This window comes from Sphaeramia orbicularis, chromosome 13 (assembly GCF_902148855.1).
Source record: "Sphaeramia orbicularis chromosome 13, fSphaOr1.1, whole genome shotgun sequence".
In the NCBI taxonomy this organism is placed as follows: domain Eukaryota; kingdom Metazoa; phylum Chordata; class Actinopteri; order Kurtiformes; family Apogonidae; genus Sphaeramia; species Sphaeramia orbicularis.
In genome coordinates this window covers 30,011,779-30,030,383 of record NC_043969.1, presented here as the reverse complement: position 1 = coordinate 30,030,383, position 18,605 = coordinate 30,011,779, and the positions used below count along the sequence as shown (strand labels likewise).

The 18,605-nt window shown below is 37.6% G+C and overlaps 3 protein-coding genes across 3 annotated transcripts; all 3 read right to left on the bottom strand.

Annotated features, from left to right (window-relative positions):
* Positions 1-2,366: 2,366 nt before the first annotated feature.
* LOC115431827 (extracellular calcium-sensing receptor-like) lies at positions 2,367-5,859 on the bottom strand. The gene is made up of 6 exons (XM_030152479.1): positions 5,813-5,859; positions 5,381-5,678; positions 4,456-5,250; positions 4,086-4,313; positions 3,813-3,936; positions 2,367-3,280 (listed from the first exon to the last, which is right to left on the bottom strand). The coding sequence occupies exons 1-6, from the start codon at positions 5,842-5,844 to the stop codon at positions 2,367-2,369; spliced, it is 2,391 nt and encodes a 796-aa protein (XP_030008339.1). The 5' UTR covers positions 5,845-5,859.
* A 1,566-nt stretch (positions 5,860-7,425) lies between these two features.
* Positions 7,426-10,850, bottom strand: LOC115431097 (extracellular calcium-sensing receptor-like). Its single transcript, XM_030151347.1, has 6 exons — positions 10,804-10,850; positions 10,370-10,667; positions 9,462-10,256; positions 9,114-9,341; positions 8,849-8,972; positions 7,426-8,339 (listed from the first exon to the last, which is right to left on the bottom strand). Exons 1-6 carry the CDS (start codon positions 10,833-10,835, stop codon positions 7,426-7,428), a joined length of 2,391 nt encoding a protein of 796 aa, XP_030007207.1. The 5' UTR covers positions 10,836-10,850.
* A 3,330-nt stretch (positions 10,851-14,180) lies between these two features.
* LOC115431823 (extracellular calcium-sensing receptor-like) lies at positions 14,181-17,915 on the bottom strand. The gene is made up of 5 exons (XM_030152475.1): positions 17,649-17,915; positions 16,675-17,493; positions 16,359-16,589; positions 15,227-15,350; positions 14,181-15,094 (listed from the first exon to the last, which is right to left on the bottom strand). The coding sequence occupies exons 1-5, from the start codon at positions 17,898-17,900 to the stop codon at positions 14,181-14,183; spliced, it is 2,340 nt and encodes a 779-aa protein (XP_030008335.1). The 5' UTR covers positions 17,901-17,915.
* Positions 17,916-18,605: the final 690 nt, after the last annotated feature.

Here is an 18,605-nt window from a genome sequence, read left to right as displayed (position 1 = left end):
GCACCAAAAGATAGAGTGAACCCTTCTCAAAAAAGTGATCTTGCACTTTTTTCATAACTGTCTTAATTTTTTTTTTTTTTTTTTTTTATAAGCCCTGAAAGTTGCAAAGTCTAAAACTGAAAATTCAGTTTGGACTTTTCCCCCACATATTTTATATTGAAATGTTCACAAAACACAGCAGAAGTCTCCTGTGCAAAAATTTTGAGATACGATATACGGTTTTGGATTAACAGCAATTTATGTGAGAAGTGGTGTCTGACTGACCTGCACTATTAACTGTATTTAATTGACTCACATGTGTCATCTATAGGAGCCATGTGACATGAACATGCTCGTGCACACACATGCTGACAGCTGATTGGCTGAAATCTTCCTGCTCAAACAGAGTGGAGAGGCTTTTTTTGTTAGAAAGTCAACAAACAACTCATCATAACTCTCATATTTGTGGGTTTCAGTAACAAATTATACATCAAAATGTAGGAAAAAACTCTTTTCTTTCAAATACTGTTCACATTTTAATCTTAAAGTGTTTAGTTTTTGATCTACGGGCCTCCAAGCGCAACAATTGATGATTTTTCTCTCATTCTCTCCCATGTTAAATTTATCTCACTCACATGTTTGACTAACTCCACCTTCGTACAGTCACTGCTTATTCAGTTCTGACTTTGTTTCATCATATTATATATTAAAACGTTCAATACACTTTCAAAAAGCCTGATGTGCAAGAATTTTTCAGATAGGACGTACGGATATGGATTGACGTCAGTTTGTTTGACAGGTGGTTTTGGAGTTCATGTCTCCTCTACAGGTCGTTAGTGGTGATCAGGTGCACCTGCCATGTTTATGCTCCCCTAGCAACCATGTAGAGTCCATAGCAACTGTGTGTGTGTGTGTGTGTGTGTGTATAGGTGTGTCTGTGTGTGTGTATGTGTGTGAGACTACTGCTATTACTACTACTACTACTACTACTACTACTACTACTACTACTATTACAGATCCAACCTGGATAATATAAAAACTGATTAGAACTGATTCTCTCTCTCATTCTCACACACACACACACACACACACACACACACACACACACACTGCAGAGTCCATAGCAACCGTGTGTGTGACACTACTACAACTACTGCTATTTATACTACAACTACATCTACTACTACTGCTATTAATATTACTACTATTACTGCTATTACAAGAATGGATGGAGGGAGGTGTGACCGGTAACAGGTGGCAGCATGGGAGGGGGAACCCGGCCAGAGTGCGAGGTCCCGCCCAATGCTGCTTGCAGCTTTAATTATTATTATTATTATTATTATTATTATTATTATTATTATTATTAATAAATGTGGAGTAAGGGATATGCTATGTTTAGTAAAAATATATGGCTACAATAAGTACATCTTAAATTTGTGTCCAACAAAATTAGTGGATAAAATTGTTATAACGTTGGTGTTGATAGAAATACTGTCAAGATAATTCAGACATATATATTCCTTGAATTTTATAGCTTCTTGTTTAATCATAATGTTCATTTATGCAAGTAAACATTGATCCAACTGAGGGCCAACAGCTCAATCTCAACCTTTGAGCTCTATACTTGTAATTAACAAAATATGGCTATTTATTTATTTATTTATTTATTTACTTACTTACTTGCTTACTTATCTATCACTGCCAAGCGTCTAACACAGCAGTAGGTGATGCCTTTTAGAAGAACATATATTTCTGAAATTTTTCTTTGTGCTCTGGTAGAAATAAGTGAATCAAATGCTGTCTGGATTATGCTTGGTGTGTCGTCAGTAGTTTAGGCATTATGTTTCATTTGTATATGAATTACACTTTATCACTGCTGGTTTTCTTTCAGTTTGTGAGACTTTAACACCATTTAAAACTGTAAATGTCCCATGTAATAAGCAGCTAATCACTTCATTTGTTCATTCATTCATTCATCTTCTGAACCGATTTATGCTCGAGAAGGTCGCAGTGGTGCTGGAGTCTATCCCAGCTACATATGGGCGAAGGTGAGGTACACCCTGGATGTGTCGCCAGTTCATCACAGGGCTGCAGCTACTCACTTATTACATGTATATATCTGAGTAGCAATAATCTGAATTTATGTAAAAGTGTCAGATTAATGGGCTAATAAACGGAAATTATTGCACTAATATACTGTACCTTGATGTTTACACAGTATTTTAATGGTAAGACCAAGTGAACTCTATCTTTTATTACTAGGATGTTTCTTAAAAATTACATCTTTATCGTCAAACTCTTTTCCTGTTCTTACAATATAATTAAGTACATTGCATTACTGTAACTGAGCAACAATTGCACCTGAACTGTGTATTATGCCACAGACATCATGATGTTTTTGGTTGCCCCTTCCCCATCATGTTCTTTTTTGTATTCTTTTCTGGTTTTAATAAGATTATATAACATTTTGGAATAAAAATACAAATGAGAAGTCCAAAACTAGAGGCCAGAATAGCAAATATTTCCACTGCAACACTGAACTTCCCTGGAGAGCTGACATAAGCTGGAATAAAAGTGATCCAGACTGCACAGAATATCAACATGCTGAAGGTTATAAATTTGGCTTCATTGAAGTTATCAGGCAGCTTCCGAGCCAGAAAAGCAAGAACGAAACATAACAAAGCTAAAAGTCCAATGTACCCGAGTACAGCCCAGAAGCCTATAGCAGAGCCCAGAGCACACTCGATGATGATTTTGTCCTTGAAATCCTTAAAGTTTTTAAAAGGAAAAGGGGGAGAAATGGTTAACCAGAGGATACATATCAGCACCTGTATGAGAGTAAATCCCACAACACTGAGTCTCTGTTGAACAGGCCCAAACCATTTCATCACATTACTGCCTGGAAGTGTAGCCCTGAAGGCCATTAACACCACTATAGTTTTACCAAGAACACAAGAGATGCAGAGGACGAAGGTGATGCCGAAAGCTGTGTGACGGAGCATGCAGGACCATTCAGATGGTTGGCCGATGAAGGTCAGAGAACACAGGAAACACAGGGTTAAAGAGAAGAGCAGCAGGAAACTCAGCTCAGCGTTGTTGGCCCTGACAATAGGAGTTTTCCTGTATCTGAAGAAAATGCATGCCACAAGACAAGTCATGCATGTTCCAAATAAAGATGCTGCAGTGAGCAGACATCCCATAATTTCTTCATAAGACAGAAACTCAGTCTCCTTCTTCACACAGGCATCTCTTTTCTCATTAGACCAGAATTCAGAAGGGCATCGTTCACAGGTGATAGAATCTGTAAAAGAATCAGTCACATGAACATGTCCTGTGTTGGTCGCCCTCTAAGTATTTGAGACCAACACCACATTATGTGAATACAAGATAATACATGATTGAGAGCTTGAAGACAACTTACTCTTCACACTGTAAAACTAAAACTTTAATATAACTTGGTGTCAGTAACTATTGACAAAAATATGGTTGATGCAACATGCAGTACAGTTTATTGTGCACTGATGCAAATATGGGTGAAATTTTCCATTCGTTTACTCATGTGGCATACTTCTAAAGGCTGAATCATGGTGGGGATAGCATAAAACAGCATATACAAGATTAGTGAACTTTTTGAGTCCTTTTATCCCAAATCCCCCTTTTTAACTGTGAGATCTGACCTTGTTGAAACATTTACTGTTGCACTACTGTGTGTTTTATTAAAATATTTTTTATTTGTTGAATCACCTAACTTAGTCACACATTTAAGACTAAGATAATGACTTTTAAAATATATATCTGATATTAACATAACCATATCATGTGTTATTTCTGACCTGTAACGTTACTGAATTCTCCCTCTGCACATCGTATACAGTCGTAGCAACAGACAGGTTTTCCTTTCTGCAGAACCTTACGAGTTCCTGGGGGACAGTTCTCACTGCAAACTGACAGAGGAACCTGGATGAAAATAGATATATATTAGGTAACACATAATTATGTCTACTTTGACATAAATAACAATTTAATTTAGTTAATTCTATACTCTTGTGAAATATATAGAAAAAAATACATATATATTACATTAACGGGACAAAATAGTACTTTACCTGCAGTGAGTTTTGTGCCCAAATTAAAGTTATATTTTCTAGGTTGAGTTGTCTGTCTGCAGGTAAAGAGGCATCATATAGACCAACTGTGACAAAGTCCACAATACCAGTTTGTGTGGGCTGCCAGTTAATTATTTCATACTTTGCTGCAGGGTCTCCATTCTCATTAAAATAAACCTCATCTCCTTCCTTAGTTTTGAACTTAATCTGTTTTATGTGTTGTAAAATCTGCAACGATAGAATCCAATTCAGTTACTGTACTTCCAAACCATTAGTGGTTCTTCGATTAAAACAAAAAGAATAAATCAAATGCAAAAAAATAAATAAATAAAATAAGAAATAGACCTCACATCTTCATTCATGAACTCACCGTAAAAGGATCTAATTGCACCTTGTTATTGCACGTTCTATTACAGTCAAGTATATTATGCAGTGCATGGGCCACAGCATACACTCCTTTATAGACATTGTTAAAGATGGGCATGAGTGACATATCAGTGAAACTGTTGTGGACTTCATTCAGATCTTCATCTCCTGTACATGCTTTCTGATTATAATCTAATATTTTTTTCTGTTTGAATGTACAGCTGAATAACGTCTCCCAGAATTCTGTAAACAACTTTTTACCAGATAAATTGAGTGGCTTCACATCTAAAATGAACTCTTTCATTCCACTGACATGTGCTTCAGGGATGGACAGACCTATAGCTCCATCCAGAATGTGATGTTTGTCCATAACTGCAATCTGTGAGTCAAATATCCAGCTCTCACTTCCTACCCACTGGTATCCAGTCATGTTGTGATACGACAGTTGATGGATTAATACATCCATATCCATGTGGGAGAGAAAAGCAACAATCACTTTGGATGTGGAAGTCTTGATGATATTAATTATTTTTTGTAATTTTTCTAGTGGATCTGTTCTAAATAAGGCTACAGAATACTCCAGACAGATCCCCAGCTGCTCTGCAGCTTCTATAAATGTAGCCATCCCATTATTTCCATAATCATCATTGGTTCTAACAGCTCCCACCCAAGTCCAGCCAAAGTGTTTGACCAGCTGGGCCAGGGCTCTGCTTTGATAGTAGTCACTGGGTATTGTTCTGAGGAATGATGGGTATTTGACTTTATCACTAAGACAAGCACAGGTGGCAAAGTGGCTGATCTAGGAAGAAGAATGACATATATTATGCAATAAATATGTGAATAACATTCACTCTGTGTACACAATATTACCAGGTAGAATAACACCTACATATAACAAATTAAATGTACTTTTAATCATTCCTACCCACCATAGGTATATGAAAGGGTCCGATGACGGTAGATATGGCCATACAAGGAGAGGAGGACGTCTCTCCCATAATGGCCTGTACTTGTGCAGGTCTAGTACAGGGTGTCTCAGAGGGTGCAAATACTGCTTCATTACCATTAGTTAAGGCCAGTGCCACCCTCACTCCTACAGCAATAGAGCCACAGGAGTCATACATCTTATACCCTAGAGTTATTCCAGGCAGTAGGTCTGTGCTGTTATTAATCTCCTCTATTGCAAATAACATGGCTTGAGCAAACTGGAACTCTCTGAAGTTCAAACTACAACCAGATAGTAAGAAAGTGCACATATTTAATAATACACATATTTATACAGAAATAATTTGTCATTTTAACATTTTCTTATTGTTCATTATCATATTTACCCTCAAGAATCTATCTATAGTGAAACTTACCTTATGCACTGCAGTGGTAGTGGTTTGTGCATGTAGGTGTTCTGTCTGTTTTTCCAGCTACTGTGAAAAGAAAAGATTCCTCCTAACATAATGTCTCCCTCCATAGACAGTTGGGGGAGTTCAGGATCCCCTCTCTGCAGACAAACCGACTCATCAGCCTGTGTAAAAGATGCCACCAGTAGTAGGTGCAGGAGTGCCCAACCCTGCTCTGGCCACATGTGTGCAACCATCATATTATCAAAGATTTCTAAACCACTGGGTGGCATCACATGCACCTTACTGAGAACCTGGAGCTTTTACTGGTATTTATACATTTTAATGTAGAATGGAAACCAATTGTATAACAGGGACTGCACAGGGTGAGGTGAAAAACACTAGGGAGGTGCACAACAAGATTTAGCTCTCATCACCATGTTTAATGTCAAATACCCTTTGTGTATCATGTTATGAGATGTTGATTAGCATTTTAGATTTCAAAAGTGCATTGTCTAATTTCATTCATTTTTGCAATTTATATATTAAATACTATATGACGAAGGCAAATTTAACCCATAAAGACCAAGTGCTTCTTTGGTGGTAGTTCCAAAATATTTTTGTCTCGATATTTAACTTTTCTTAAGTGATTTATCAACATTTTTTGTGACATCATCATTTGTATTTTGCGTTTTTTCCCATGAACATCATGTATTTTCTTATATTTAATTTACTAATCATGTGGATGCTCATAAAAGCTCAGATTAAAGTTGATGGTTATTATATCACAAACAGAGGAAACTGAAGAAAAAGTGACTTTTTTAGCAAAATATATCATATCATTGAACATAAACCAAGTGTCTCCAGCCACTGAACGTCCAAATGGATCATATCTGATGACCATGAAAAGATGACAAACTGTATTTTACGATAATTATTTACATGCATTGATAGTATTATTGGATCAGAAGTTATTAAACATTTTAGATCAGTAGATGGTTTTAGTCATTGGTGGCTGTTTAGGTCTTTATGGGTTAATGTTCATGACAATGCCCCATAAAATTGCATTTTATCATTGATATGTTAAATCATTTCAACCAAACAGGGCTGTTCATTGGATGGAAATAACACAGTTTTTTATCATTATTTCCACTTTTTTTTTTTTTTTTTTTTTTTTTTTTTTTTTTACAATTGTGTGACTGACACTGGTTAAATATTTAAATGAGATTTCTATACTTATGTTGTTGTTTGTGCTCTGTGAAAAGGAAAACATCAATATAATTCTTTACAAATGTCCCATAATTGTCTGTCAACGTATGGCTTCATAAGGTGTATGTCTACTGCAGTGGTACATTATTCTATCACAGGCTACATTTATTTAACTTCACATAAACAACCTAATACCAGGAGTGTGTTTTAATGACATGTAATGTGAGTTTTGATATTTCAACAAGCAAGTGAGTGAAGGTGATGCGTGAACTGAGATCATAGATATAAATGTTTAATAAAATTAGTCACTCTGTGCATTCGATTAATAGATGCTATTTATTAACTACAAAAATCACACCATCGGGAACTAGCAAATCTGACAAAAAGTGAATTATAAAATTAATTATTGTATGATAATATAATAATCTGAGTCATGTTGTTTTTGATCCTCCTTTACCCATCATGCTCTTTTTTGTATTCTTCTCTGGTTTCAGTATGATTATGTAGCATTTTGGGGCAAAAATACAAATGAGAAGTCCAAAACTAGAGGCCAGAATAGCAAATATTTCCACTGCAACACTGAACTTCCCTGGAGAGCTGACATAAGCTGGGATAAAAGTGATCCAGACTGCACAGAATATCAACATGCTGAAGGTTATAAATTTGGCTTCATTGAAGTTATCAGGCAGCTTCCGAGCCAGAAAAGCAAGAAAAAAGCATAACAAAGCTAAAAGTCCAATGTACCCGAGTACAGCCCAGAAGCCTATAGCAGAGCCCAGAGCACACTCAATGATGATTTTATCTTTGAAATCCTTAAAGTTTTTAAAAGCAAATGGAGGAGAGATGGTTAACCAGAGGATACATATCAACACCTGTATAAGAGTAAATCCCACAACACTGAGTCTCTGTTGAACAGGCCCAAACCATTTCATCACATTACTGCCTGGAAGTGTAGCCCTGAAGGCCATTAACACCACTATAGTTTTACCAAGAACACAAGAGATGCAGAGGACGAAGGTGATGCCGAAAGCTGTGTGACGGAGCATGCAGGACCACTGAGATGGACGTCCGATGAAGGTCAGAGAACACAGGAAACACAGGGTTAAAGAGAAGAGCAGCAGGAAACTCAGCTCAGCGTTGTTGGCCCTGACAATAGGAGTTTTCCTGTATCTGAAGAAAATGCATGCTACAAGACAAGTCATGCATGTTCCAAATAAAGATGCTCCAGTGAGCAGACATCCCATAATTTCCTCATAAGACAGAAACTCAGTCTCCTTCTTCACACAGGCATCTCTTTTCTCATTAGACCAGAATTCAGGAGGGCATCGTTCACAGGTGATAGAATCTGTAATTGAGTCAGACTGTCACCTATCTATTTTCTGTTCAGTTTTATGAATTAGGGAGATATCACAAAGCATAAATATCAGATATAAATTAAGAGCTGAATTGCCAAAAGACTGCAACTGAAAAAAGGTTATGTGTCTGGAACTACTAAAATCCTAACTCTATCTCCAGATACAATGAGTGTTTCTTGATTATTTAATTCTTTCATGTAACTGTTTGATTATGGGGTTTGAGTTAGATGGTTTTTCATGATTTTTACAATTTGTCCTACACTTGAATTAAAATAAACAGTATTATAATAAACTCTCAATACCAAACAGTGTGTCTGCTCTTCAAACATTTCAGTCTGTTGGAGAATCTTCCCATGGCACATCTCCATAAATGATATAATATGATTGTATGACTTGGCACTTGTCATTCTGTGGTCAGTTTCAGACCAAATTACTGAAATGTGTTCAATGTGTCTGGTTTTAATAAACACATATGATGTATTTACGTATTATTCCTGACCTGTAGTATTGCTGAATTCTCCTTCTGCACATCGTATACAGTCGTAACAGCAGACTGGCTTTCCTTTCTGGAGAACTTTACGAGTTCCTGGAGGACACTTCTCACTGCAAACTGACACAGGAACCTGAATGAACACAGTAGGGACAATTATACAACATTCACATTAGGTTTTGTTGCAATTTAAGTTTGTTCAATGGTTGGGAATGTGAAAACTGGAATATGCTTCACAAAATGTACACATCATATTGGACATAGTGTAGCTTACCTGCAGTGAGTTCTGTGTCCAAATTATAGTTTTATTTTCTAAATTCATCTGTCTGTCTGCAGGTAAGGAAGCATCATAAAGGCCAATTTTAACAAAGTCCACAATACCATTTTGTGTGGGCTGCCAGTTCAGTATTTCATACTTTGCTGCAGGGTCTCCATTCTCATTAAAGTAAACCTCATCTCCTTCCTTAGTTTTGAACCGAATCTTTTTTATTTGTTGTAATATCTGTAAAAAAAAAAAAAAAAAAAATAGAAATCCTTTTAATTAACTTCCTGAAGAAAGTAAAATTTCTAAAAAAAAAAAAAAAAAAGCATAATGTTTTCCAGTTCTAATTAGGGAACTCACAGTGGATGAATCTAGCTTTATATTGTTATTACATGTTTTATTGCAGTCCAACATATTATGCAGTGCATGGGCCACAGCATACACTCCTTTATAGACATTGTTAAACAGTGGCATGAGTGACATATCAGTGAAACTGTTGTGGATTTCTTTCAGATCTTCATTCCCAGTACATACTTTCTCATTATCATCTGATAAATTGCTCTGGTTAAATTTACAGCTGAATAACGTCTCCCAGAATTCTGTAAACAACTTTTTACCAGATGAATTGAGTGGCTTCACATCTAAAATGAACTCTTTCATTCCACTGACATGTGCTTCAGGGATGGACAGACCTATAGCTCCATCCAGAATGTGATGTGTGTCCATAGCAGCAATCTGAGAATCAAATATCCAGCTCTCACTTCCCACCCACTGGTATCCAGTCATGTTGTGATACGACAGTTGATGGATTAATACATCCATATCCATGTGGGAGAGAAAAGCAACAATCACCTTAGAGGTAGAGGTCTTGATAATATTAATTATTTTTTGTAATTTTTCTACTGGATCTGTTCTATAGAAGGCTTCAGAGTACTCCAGACAGATCCCCAGCTGTTCTGCAGTTTCTATAAATGTAGCCATCCCATTATTTCCATAATCATCATTAGTTCTAACAGCTCCCACCCAAGTCCAGCCAAAGTGCTTGACCAGCTGGGCCAGGGCTCTGCTTTGATAGTAGTCACTGGGTATTGTTCTGAGGAATGATGGGTATTTGACTTTATCACTAAGACAAGCACAGGTGGCAAAGTGGCTGATCTAGGAGCAATAATGTCACATATTACACAATAAAAGGGTGAATGACATCTACTGCACATACAAATGCGTCAACACATAACACTTAAAAGCTCACTTTAATCATTCCTACCCACCATAGGTATATGAAAGGGTCCTATGACAGTAGATATGGCCATGCAAGGAGAGGAGGATGTCTCTCCCATAATGGCCTGTACTTGTGCAGGTCTAGTACAGGGTGTCTCAGATGGTGCAAATATCTTTTCATTACCATTAGCCAAGGCCAGTGCCACCCTCACTCCTCTTGCAATGGACCTACATGAATCATAAATTTTATAACCCAGAGAGATTCCAGGCAGCAGGTCTGTGCTGTTATTAATTTCTTCAATAGCAAACAGCATAGCCTGGGCAAACTGGAAGTCCCTGAAGTTCAGACTGAACAAAGACAATAAGAAAACACCATTGGAATCATGTATTCTACTAGAAATAATTCAACAAAAATAAATTCTTACTCCTTTATTTACTGTTTTCTTTTTGAGGAGTGTGATAAAGAATCTATCGTACTATTTACCTGATACACTGCAGTGGTGGCGGTTTGTGCATGTAGGTGTCCTCTCTGTTTTTCCAGCTACTGTGAAAAGAGAAAATCCCTCCCAAGATAATGTCTCCATCCTTGTACAGTTGGGGATTTTCAGGATCCCCTCGTTGCCTACAGACTGGTTCATCAGCCTGTGAAAATGACACTACCATCAGCAGGTGCAGAAGTGTCTGACCCTGGGATGACCACCTCCAAGTGGACATCATAAGACTTCTACACCACTGTGTGGCATCCCATGTACCAATCTGGGAATCTGGAAATTGCACGGGTATTTATACATTTTACAGCCGACATAAAAAATAGCATGATCTCTGTGGACGCCCACATCAGAGCAGATGACAAAAAAGTGTTCCATAAATGTATTTAAGTGTTTTAGCAATTCCCAATCTCAACTATTATTGACTTTATTTTATTTTTTTTACTTAATTATTGTCATCCGGTTGTCATATTCAGGTTAATATCAGCATACAATTTACATATTGAAAAATATTGTGATATCCTCTTGAGACCCAGCAATGGATTTTTGCCCTCAGTAGTGAAAAAAATTAAAATAAAAAAAAAAAAAAACAGTCCACTGCAAAGGACATCCCATTAAAAATAAATAAATGAATGAATAAATAAATGAATCAACAAATACATAAATAAATAAATGTATCTGGGAAAAAAAAAAAAACAAACTGTCCCATTATACTGTTTCCAATCATGATAATTATTCAATGTAAAAAAAGCTAAAATGTTTTTATAGAAAGTGAAAGTCCTCCACAATATACAAAAACTGTGAAGCCGGTTACCGGACGTTAGTCTGGGGTTGTCTGTCTTCTATGTTTGTCTGTCACTTCCTGTTTTATTTTGTTAAGTTTTCCTCATGTGTCTTGTCTGTTGTCTTTACTTCCCTTCCTGTTTGGTGTTCACCTTTACCCTGATTTCCTGACTCCGCCCTAATTTGTTCCACCTGTGTCTCGTTGTCTTCCCTCCCTTTTGTGTATTTATACCCTGCCTTTTCCCCTGATCAGACGCCAGTTCGTTTTCTCTTGTAGATTACTTACCAGCGTTCTGATCCTGTTTGTCCGTTTGCCTTACCGTGTTCGACCTGTTTTTTGTCATCCTGTTTGCCTGTCTTTTGCCTGCTCCCTGTCGGTTTTTGTCAGCCTCCATCTGCCTTCCTGGTTTTTTGACGCCTTCGCCTGATTATTCGGTACGTGAGTTTGCCTTTTCCCTATGTCCTGTCGCCTGTCTGATTGCCTCCCTGTGCATGACCTGTTTCCGTCCCTGACCTCCCTCTGCTTTCCCCTAGTCGGTGATCCGGCATTAAATCCGGTGCCGAACCGTGGGTTCGCGTCCGAAACCCGGAGGACGGTTCAGACGAGGACTTCCTTGCCCGCTGTCCTCAAGATCCTGTTCATTATCATTATCATCCTAATTGTATTCAATAAACCCTGTAAACTTTACATCCGTCTCTGCGTTCTGCATTTGGGTTCTGGGTCTGTGCTGAAAGCATTACAGAAACAGAGTAAAAGTACAGAAATAATCCTCTGTACTGTAAATATGAACTGAAAGGAATAAGTATTTAGTGCCTTTTTATGTATTTATGGACTAGTGTCAATTATACAACAATCAGATTACAGTTACTGAGAATTTCTATTTCTTTGTTTCACACACATAAATCTTCAAGTACATTATTCTAATATATGGATTGAATTATTTCTATAATCTAAATTTAGCCTCATTTTAATTTATTAAAATAGACATGATATACGTCTTCCACGGAGTCTACAATGAATATATTTTCCACATCAGTATATATACTGTATAATGTATACATAAAAATCTGGTCCAAGTTAATTTCATACTTTACGTTTTGTGCTTTTCTATGATCTAATGCTTAAGTGCTGCTATATTTATTTCCCCGAAATGGAGTTTCGGATATAATGGTTTTACCACCAGATATCCTTCATGTGAACGCGATAACTAGGACAGATTTGGTTGGATTTCTTATTCCTTAATAACCAACATAGGGGACCCCTAGTGGAAGAACCTCATCAATTTCAGCTTCTCTATAAGTACTATAAGTCATCCAAATGGGGGTGCTGTCGTGAAAGTTGAAAGTCGTTTTTTGGACATAAATCCAGCAATAATAGGCCGATTGAGATTAAATTTGGTTCATATTGACCATCTTACAAATGTCCATTTTCTTGCTACCATCCAGAGTTCATATCAATGGCCAGAATACAAAACCTCCTATCTGAAAAAATCACTTTTTTTCAGGAAACAAACAAAAAAAACATCTAGTTTTATTATAGTATGGTCTAGGAGGTTTTTGTCAGGTGACCTTCATGTCATAAGAAAGGGCAGGATTATCTTACAGATAGACTGAAAATGTGGAGTTGTCCTCGTTCTTACCAGTTAATGTGAAAACTCAAAATCTAAAAATTTGCAGATAGGAGGTTTTGTTTTTTGGCCATCGATATGGTGTCATTTTCATTCACTAGGGGAGTTTTGTGGAGAAAAAATGGTTATCTGACCATTATTCTGTCACTATCAGGTCGATGTAGCTCAAATTGCATTCATATTGATTGTGTAACAATTCTCTTTCTTCATGCCACTACCTTGAATTTACATAAGTTTTTTCCAAATGGTTGAGGGAGCTTCTGTTGAAAAATATATATATTTTTCGGACATTATTAAGGAAATAGTAGGCCAATCAGGTTCACACTTGGTTCATATTGATCATAAAACAAATATCTAATATCTTTTCTGCCATTATTCAGCAACATGACAACTATCCCCCTTTAGCACCAATATAGGTGACCCCTAGGGGTAAAGCCCTATTGATTTTGGGTGTTCTATGAATATTATCACTTGTCCAAATGGGGGCGCTTCCATTGAAAAATCTTTTTTTTTTTGGACATTATTAATAGATATAGTAGGCCAATAAAGCTCAAATTTGATTCATATTGATCATCCAAAATAAAGCTGGTATCTTTGTTTATTGTGTCATTTATTTAGTTTATTTTATAGCAGAGGACTGAGGATACTTGGGGATATACAGTTGCTGTCGGCCCCTGACAGCGCAAGCCTCGTTACATATATTTTTCCCTTGGTGCCGACAAACAACACAAAAAAAAAACATGCTTTTAGGTAATATTTTTTATTTTATTTCAGCTATATTATACAAGTTTAAGTAGAATTATAACAGATATATAGTGTTGAAAACCCCAACAAATACAGTTGTTGCCACATTGCAGGTTTTGCTAGTGCTGATATAGTTATTTATTTGATTCACAAAATTACTTTTCTAAGCCATGACACATACATGTGTTTTTCCTCAGATCTACATATAAGTAAATTATTTAAAGGCCTTTATGGGATACTTTGCCCATCAAATGTTTCTTCGTGTTATGCTCAGGTTTTAATAAAATGATGTAGCACTTAGGCAGAAAAATACAAAACAGCATTCCGTAACTTGAAGCCAGAATAGCAAATATCTCCACTGCTACTGTGAACTTTCCAGGAGAGCTGACATAAGCTGGGATGAAGGTGATCCAGACTGCACAGAATATGAGCATACTGAAGGTGATGAATTTAGCTTCATTAAAATTATCAGGCAGCTTTCGAGCCAGAAAAGCTAATATAAAACACAGCAGAGCTAAGAGGCCAATGTATCCTAACACAGCCCAGAACCCTACAGGGGATCCCAGGGCACACTCCAGGATGATCTTTTCTTTATAGTGTTTCATGTTTTTAAAAGGGAACGGAGGGTTGATTGTGAGCCAGAGTATGCAAATAACAACCTGTATGAGAGTAAAAGCCACAACACTGAGTCTCTGTTGAACAGGCCCAAACCATTTCATCACATTACTGCCTGGAAGTGTAGCCCTGAAGGCCATTAACACCACTATAGTTTTACCAAGAACACAAGAGATGCAGAGGACGAAGGTGATGCCGAAAGCTGTGTGACGGAGCATGCAGGACCATTCAGATGGACGTCCAATGAAAGTCAGAGAACACAGGAAGCACAGAGTTAAAGAGAAGAGCAGCAGGAAACTCATCTCTGAGTTATTTGCTCTTACAATAGGAGTTTGTCTGTAGTGGAAGAAAATCAGGGCTATGGTCATTGCCAGGCAGGCCCCGAAGACAGAAAAGGTGACCAATAATATGCCCATCAGCTCTTTGTAGGTGAGAAACTCTATTGCTTTTAAGTCACAGTTAGTCCGTTTTTCATTGGACTTGTACTCAGGAGGACATTTGTCACATTTTACTGCATCTGAAAGCATAAATATGTTTAGGCTGTACAACGCACAAGTCTTCAGGTAGACCAGTAAAGTGCTGGCAGTGATTTTGCCCAAGAAAAACACAAGGATTGCAACAGTAAAGGCAAAGAATCCTGTAGTCTCACTTGTACTGTTGCTGAACTCTCCATCGGCACATGTGATGCAATCGAAACAGCAGATAGGTTTGCCCTTGACGAAAGCCCTGCGGGTCCCTGGCAGACAGCTCTCACTGCAAACAGACCTGGGAACCTGCAACACAGGAACAGAGTGAGAGAAAGGCTGATTTTTTTAGATGCACTTAATTACCATGATGTATGTTTAAATTTGTGTGCATGAGTGCTTAGACATTCACTACATTATAAAGATCATGACTTGCATTTAAGCACATAAAGTTATGCTCTATAACAAAGGTGTCAAACATGCGGCCCGGGGGCCAAATCCGGCCCACCAAAGGGTCCAGTCTGGCCCCTGGGATGAATTAGTGAAATGCAAAAATTACACTGAAGATATTAACAGTCAATCCTTTTACTTTAGGAGCCAAATAAAGCCCTACTTCAGTCTCAAGTGGGTCCTATCAGTAAAATACTACCATAAAAACCTACAAATAATGACAATTCCAAATTTTTCCTCTGTTTTAGTGTAAAAAAAGTTAAATTACATGAAACTGTGTAAATTTACAAACTAGTCTTTCATAAAAAATATGAAAAACTAGAAATTTCTTAAGAGAAGTAAGTGCAATTTTACTAATATTCTGCCAGTTACTAAAACATTTTGTGTATTTTGCAGATCCATTGTGATCTGTAAGTTGTAATGCACATTTACAAACGATAAGCAGAGGCAAAGTATAGTTAAAATTGCACTTATTTTTCTTGATAATTTTCAGTTTTTTCATGGTTGTTTGTGTTATTCACATTTTTAAAAGGACATGTAAATGTTTCCATAATGCAATTTTACTGTTTTCACTATAAAACACATTGAAATGTTTGGAGTTGGAACTATTTATATATTATTATGTTATTATTTTACTGGTTAGGCCCACTGCAGATCATACTGGGGGGGAAATGGCCCCTGAACTAAAATGAGTTTGACACCCCTGCTCTATAACATCTTTGAAAATCAGAATTTCATGTTACTTCAGAAAATAAATAACCATAAGACATAAAAGTGCAAAGACAGACAGAGACAAAACATAAACCAATAAATAGAACCAAAAGATTATTAACACAGGCTGCTATAAGATCATTTTCATTCACTTACCTCTGTATTTTCACCTGCCCAGATTGCTTTTGCACCCGCATTCATGTCAAACTGCTGCCCCTCAGGCTGGGAGGCATCATAATAACCAATGGTCTTAAACAGTATGTAACCTGTTTCATCCATCTGCCAATTCACAAGTGCGTAGCGTGCGACAGGATCACCCAGTTCATCAAAGAACACATTTTCACCTATTTTTGTGGTAAAATTCACCTGAGTGAGGTAATGCAAGACCTGCAGCAAACAGTAATACAGAAAACACTCAGATCATCACCAACATGTTACGTAAAGTAGATAAATGTTCTGTGGTTTTGTTTACCTGCCACGGTTTCACGTCTCCCCTTTGAGCACAAGTGTTGTTTTCAAAGGGTCCCTTTCCATCTTGACAAACAAATAGCATATGCAGTGCATGTGCTATTGCATATGTGGCCTTATAAATATTATTCAGCAGACTGGCATCTGAAACATCTGTGAAGCGTGAGTTTGTGTCCCTCAAAGACTCTTTCCCAGTGCATCCACTGACTGAACCTGAAGTGTCTGCTTGGGGAGTCATGGTGCAACCGAACACCGTCTCCCACAGTTCCACCAGTCCCTGATCTCCAGGCTCTGTCGAGGGTCTGCTGTTTGCCAGAAACTGCTGCAGTCCAGGGATGTGAGCATTGAGCGCTGCAAAACCCACAGCCCCCTGGACAACAGCGTAATTTACCGCAGAGGCAATATAACGATAAGTGATCCACCCTTCGCTGCCCAACCACTGCAAGCCTGTCACGTTTTGAGCGTGAAGTTCCTTGATTAGAATATCAAGATCTGTGCCATCAGCAAATGCCACAATGACCTTAGAGGTGGATTTTTTTATGATTTCTACCACCTCTAAGAACCACTTCCTGGGGTCGGTTCTGTAAATTGCCACTGAGTATTCAACACATATGCCTTCCTTCTCAGCTGCTTCCTGGAATGTTGCCATGCCACCGTTTCCATAATCACTGTTAGTTCTTATAGCACCCACCCACTTCCAGCCAAAGTGTTTCACCAGCTTTGCTAATGCTTTACTCTGGTAAATGTCACTAGGTATTGTTCTGAAGAAAGACGGGTAATCTCTTCTGTTACTAAGACATGCACAAGTGGCTGAATGACTAATCTGAAACAGAAATAGTCAGAAAAACAGAACAGTTTACATTAAAACACATACTGTCAATTCAGTCAATCCAGATATTACATTTAGTCTGACTCATCAAAATAGATCCACTCTGCATTGCATGTGTTCAGAGAGTATGCACAACCCCCCACACTCACCACAGGTATATGGAAGGGTCCCATGGTACGTGCAATACCTATGGTAGAGGTGGATGTGGTTTCCCCTATGACAGCATGCACGGTAGAGAGCTTGTCACAGTCACCTTCCCCCCTCTCATACCTATTCATCAGATTTAGTGAAGCTCTGATGGATAGAGGGACACTGGGGCAGGCATCAAAGATCCTGTAGCCTAGTGTTACATCTGGTAGCAGTTCTGAGCTATTATTGATCTCCTCAATGGCAAACATCATAGTGTATGCATACTGAAGCTCTCCTGGATCTAGTCTGTAAAAATAGACAGAGCGCTACAGAAAACATTGCAGAAACCATAAATCTTTGAAACAGACACAAAGATACACAGAAGAAAACACAAACAATATCAACATCAATATCAAGTTAATTTTGTTTTTCATCTATATCTTACCCTTCACATCGGATTGTTCCTGGGTTGACTTGAAAAGCTGGGTTGACACTGATGGGGTTCTGATGGAAGGAGAAAATGCCTCCAATGTTGATGTCTCCCTCCTTAGAAAACTGGGACATTTCCTTTGTCCCATATGTTTGACACACAGAATGTAACCCTCTGATGGCCACACATGTAAGAAGCACCAAGTCTGCTATCAGCAGCATAGCTATTCACTTCAGTATTCACTATAAGGCCTTAAAATCAACCAACTCTGGGCATTTTATAGGGTGTTAGAACGCTATCAGAAAGCCATAGGGGCTTAGGAGCAATGTTTGTACTTCTCTCAACCAATGACAGTGCTTCTGATGTGATTCACAGATGTTTGACCTATTAGATTCATTTTTCATGTTTTGTATGTTGTTGTTGTCTTGAGCATAGCCAATAGCTTATAGTATTCGCGAAACCAGCAGTCTGTTGGGATGTTAGGTGTATTTTTGCATGAAAAATAATGTATTTCAAATTTAATACCTATTTTATTACTTCATTTGAA

Coding starts and splice junctions, on each gene's coding strand:
- LOC115431827 (XM_030152479.1), bottom strand. CDS start 5,844: ATGCACAAACCACTACCACTGCAGTGCATAAG. Junction 5,251..5,380: donor GACCCTTTCATATACCTATG/GTGGGTAGGAAT, acceptor TCTTCTTCCTAG/ATCAGCCACTTTGCCACCTG. Junction 3,281..3,812: donor AGAATTCAGTAACGTTACAG/GTCAGAAATAAC, acceptor ATTCTTTTACAG/ATTCTATCACCTGTGAACGA.
- LOC115431097 (XM_030151347.1), bottom strand. CDS start 10,835: ATGCACAAACCGCCACCACTGCAGTGTATCAG. Junction 10,668..10,803: donor CCACCACTGCAGTGTATCAG/GTAAATAGTACG, acceptor GTCTTTGTTCAG/TCTGAACTTCAGGGACTTCC. Junction 8,973..9,113: donor GGACACAGAACTCACTGCAG/GTAAGCTACACT, acceptor GTGTTCATTCAG/GTTCCTGTGTCAGTTTGCAG.
- LOC115431823 (XM_030152475.1), bottom strand. CDS start 17,900: ATGATGTTTGCCATTGAGGAGATCAATAATAGCTCAGAACTGCTACCA. Junction 15,351..16,358: donor GGGCAGGTGAAAATACAGAG/GTAAGTGAATGA, acceptor CCTGTGTTGCAG/GTTCCCAGGTCTGTTTGCAG. Junction 15,095..15,226: donor AGAGTTCAGCAACAGTACAA/GTGAGACTACAG, acceptor TTATGCTTTCAG/ATGCAGTAAAATGTGACAAA.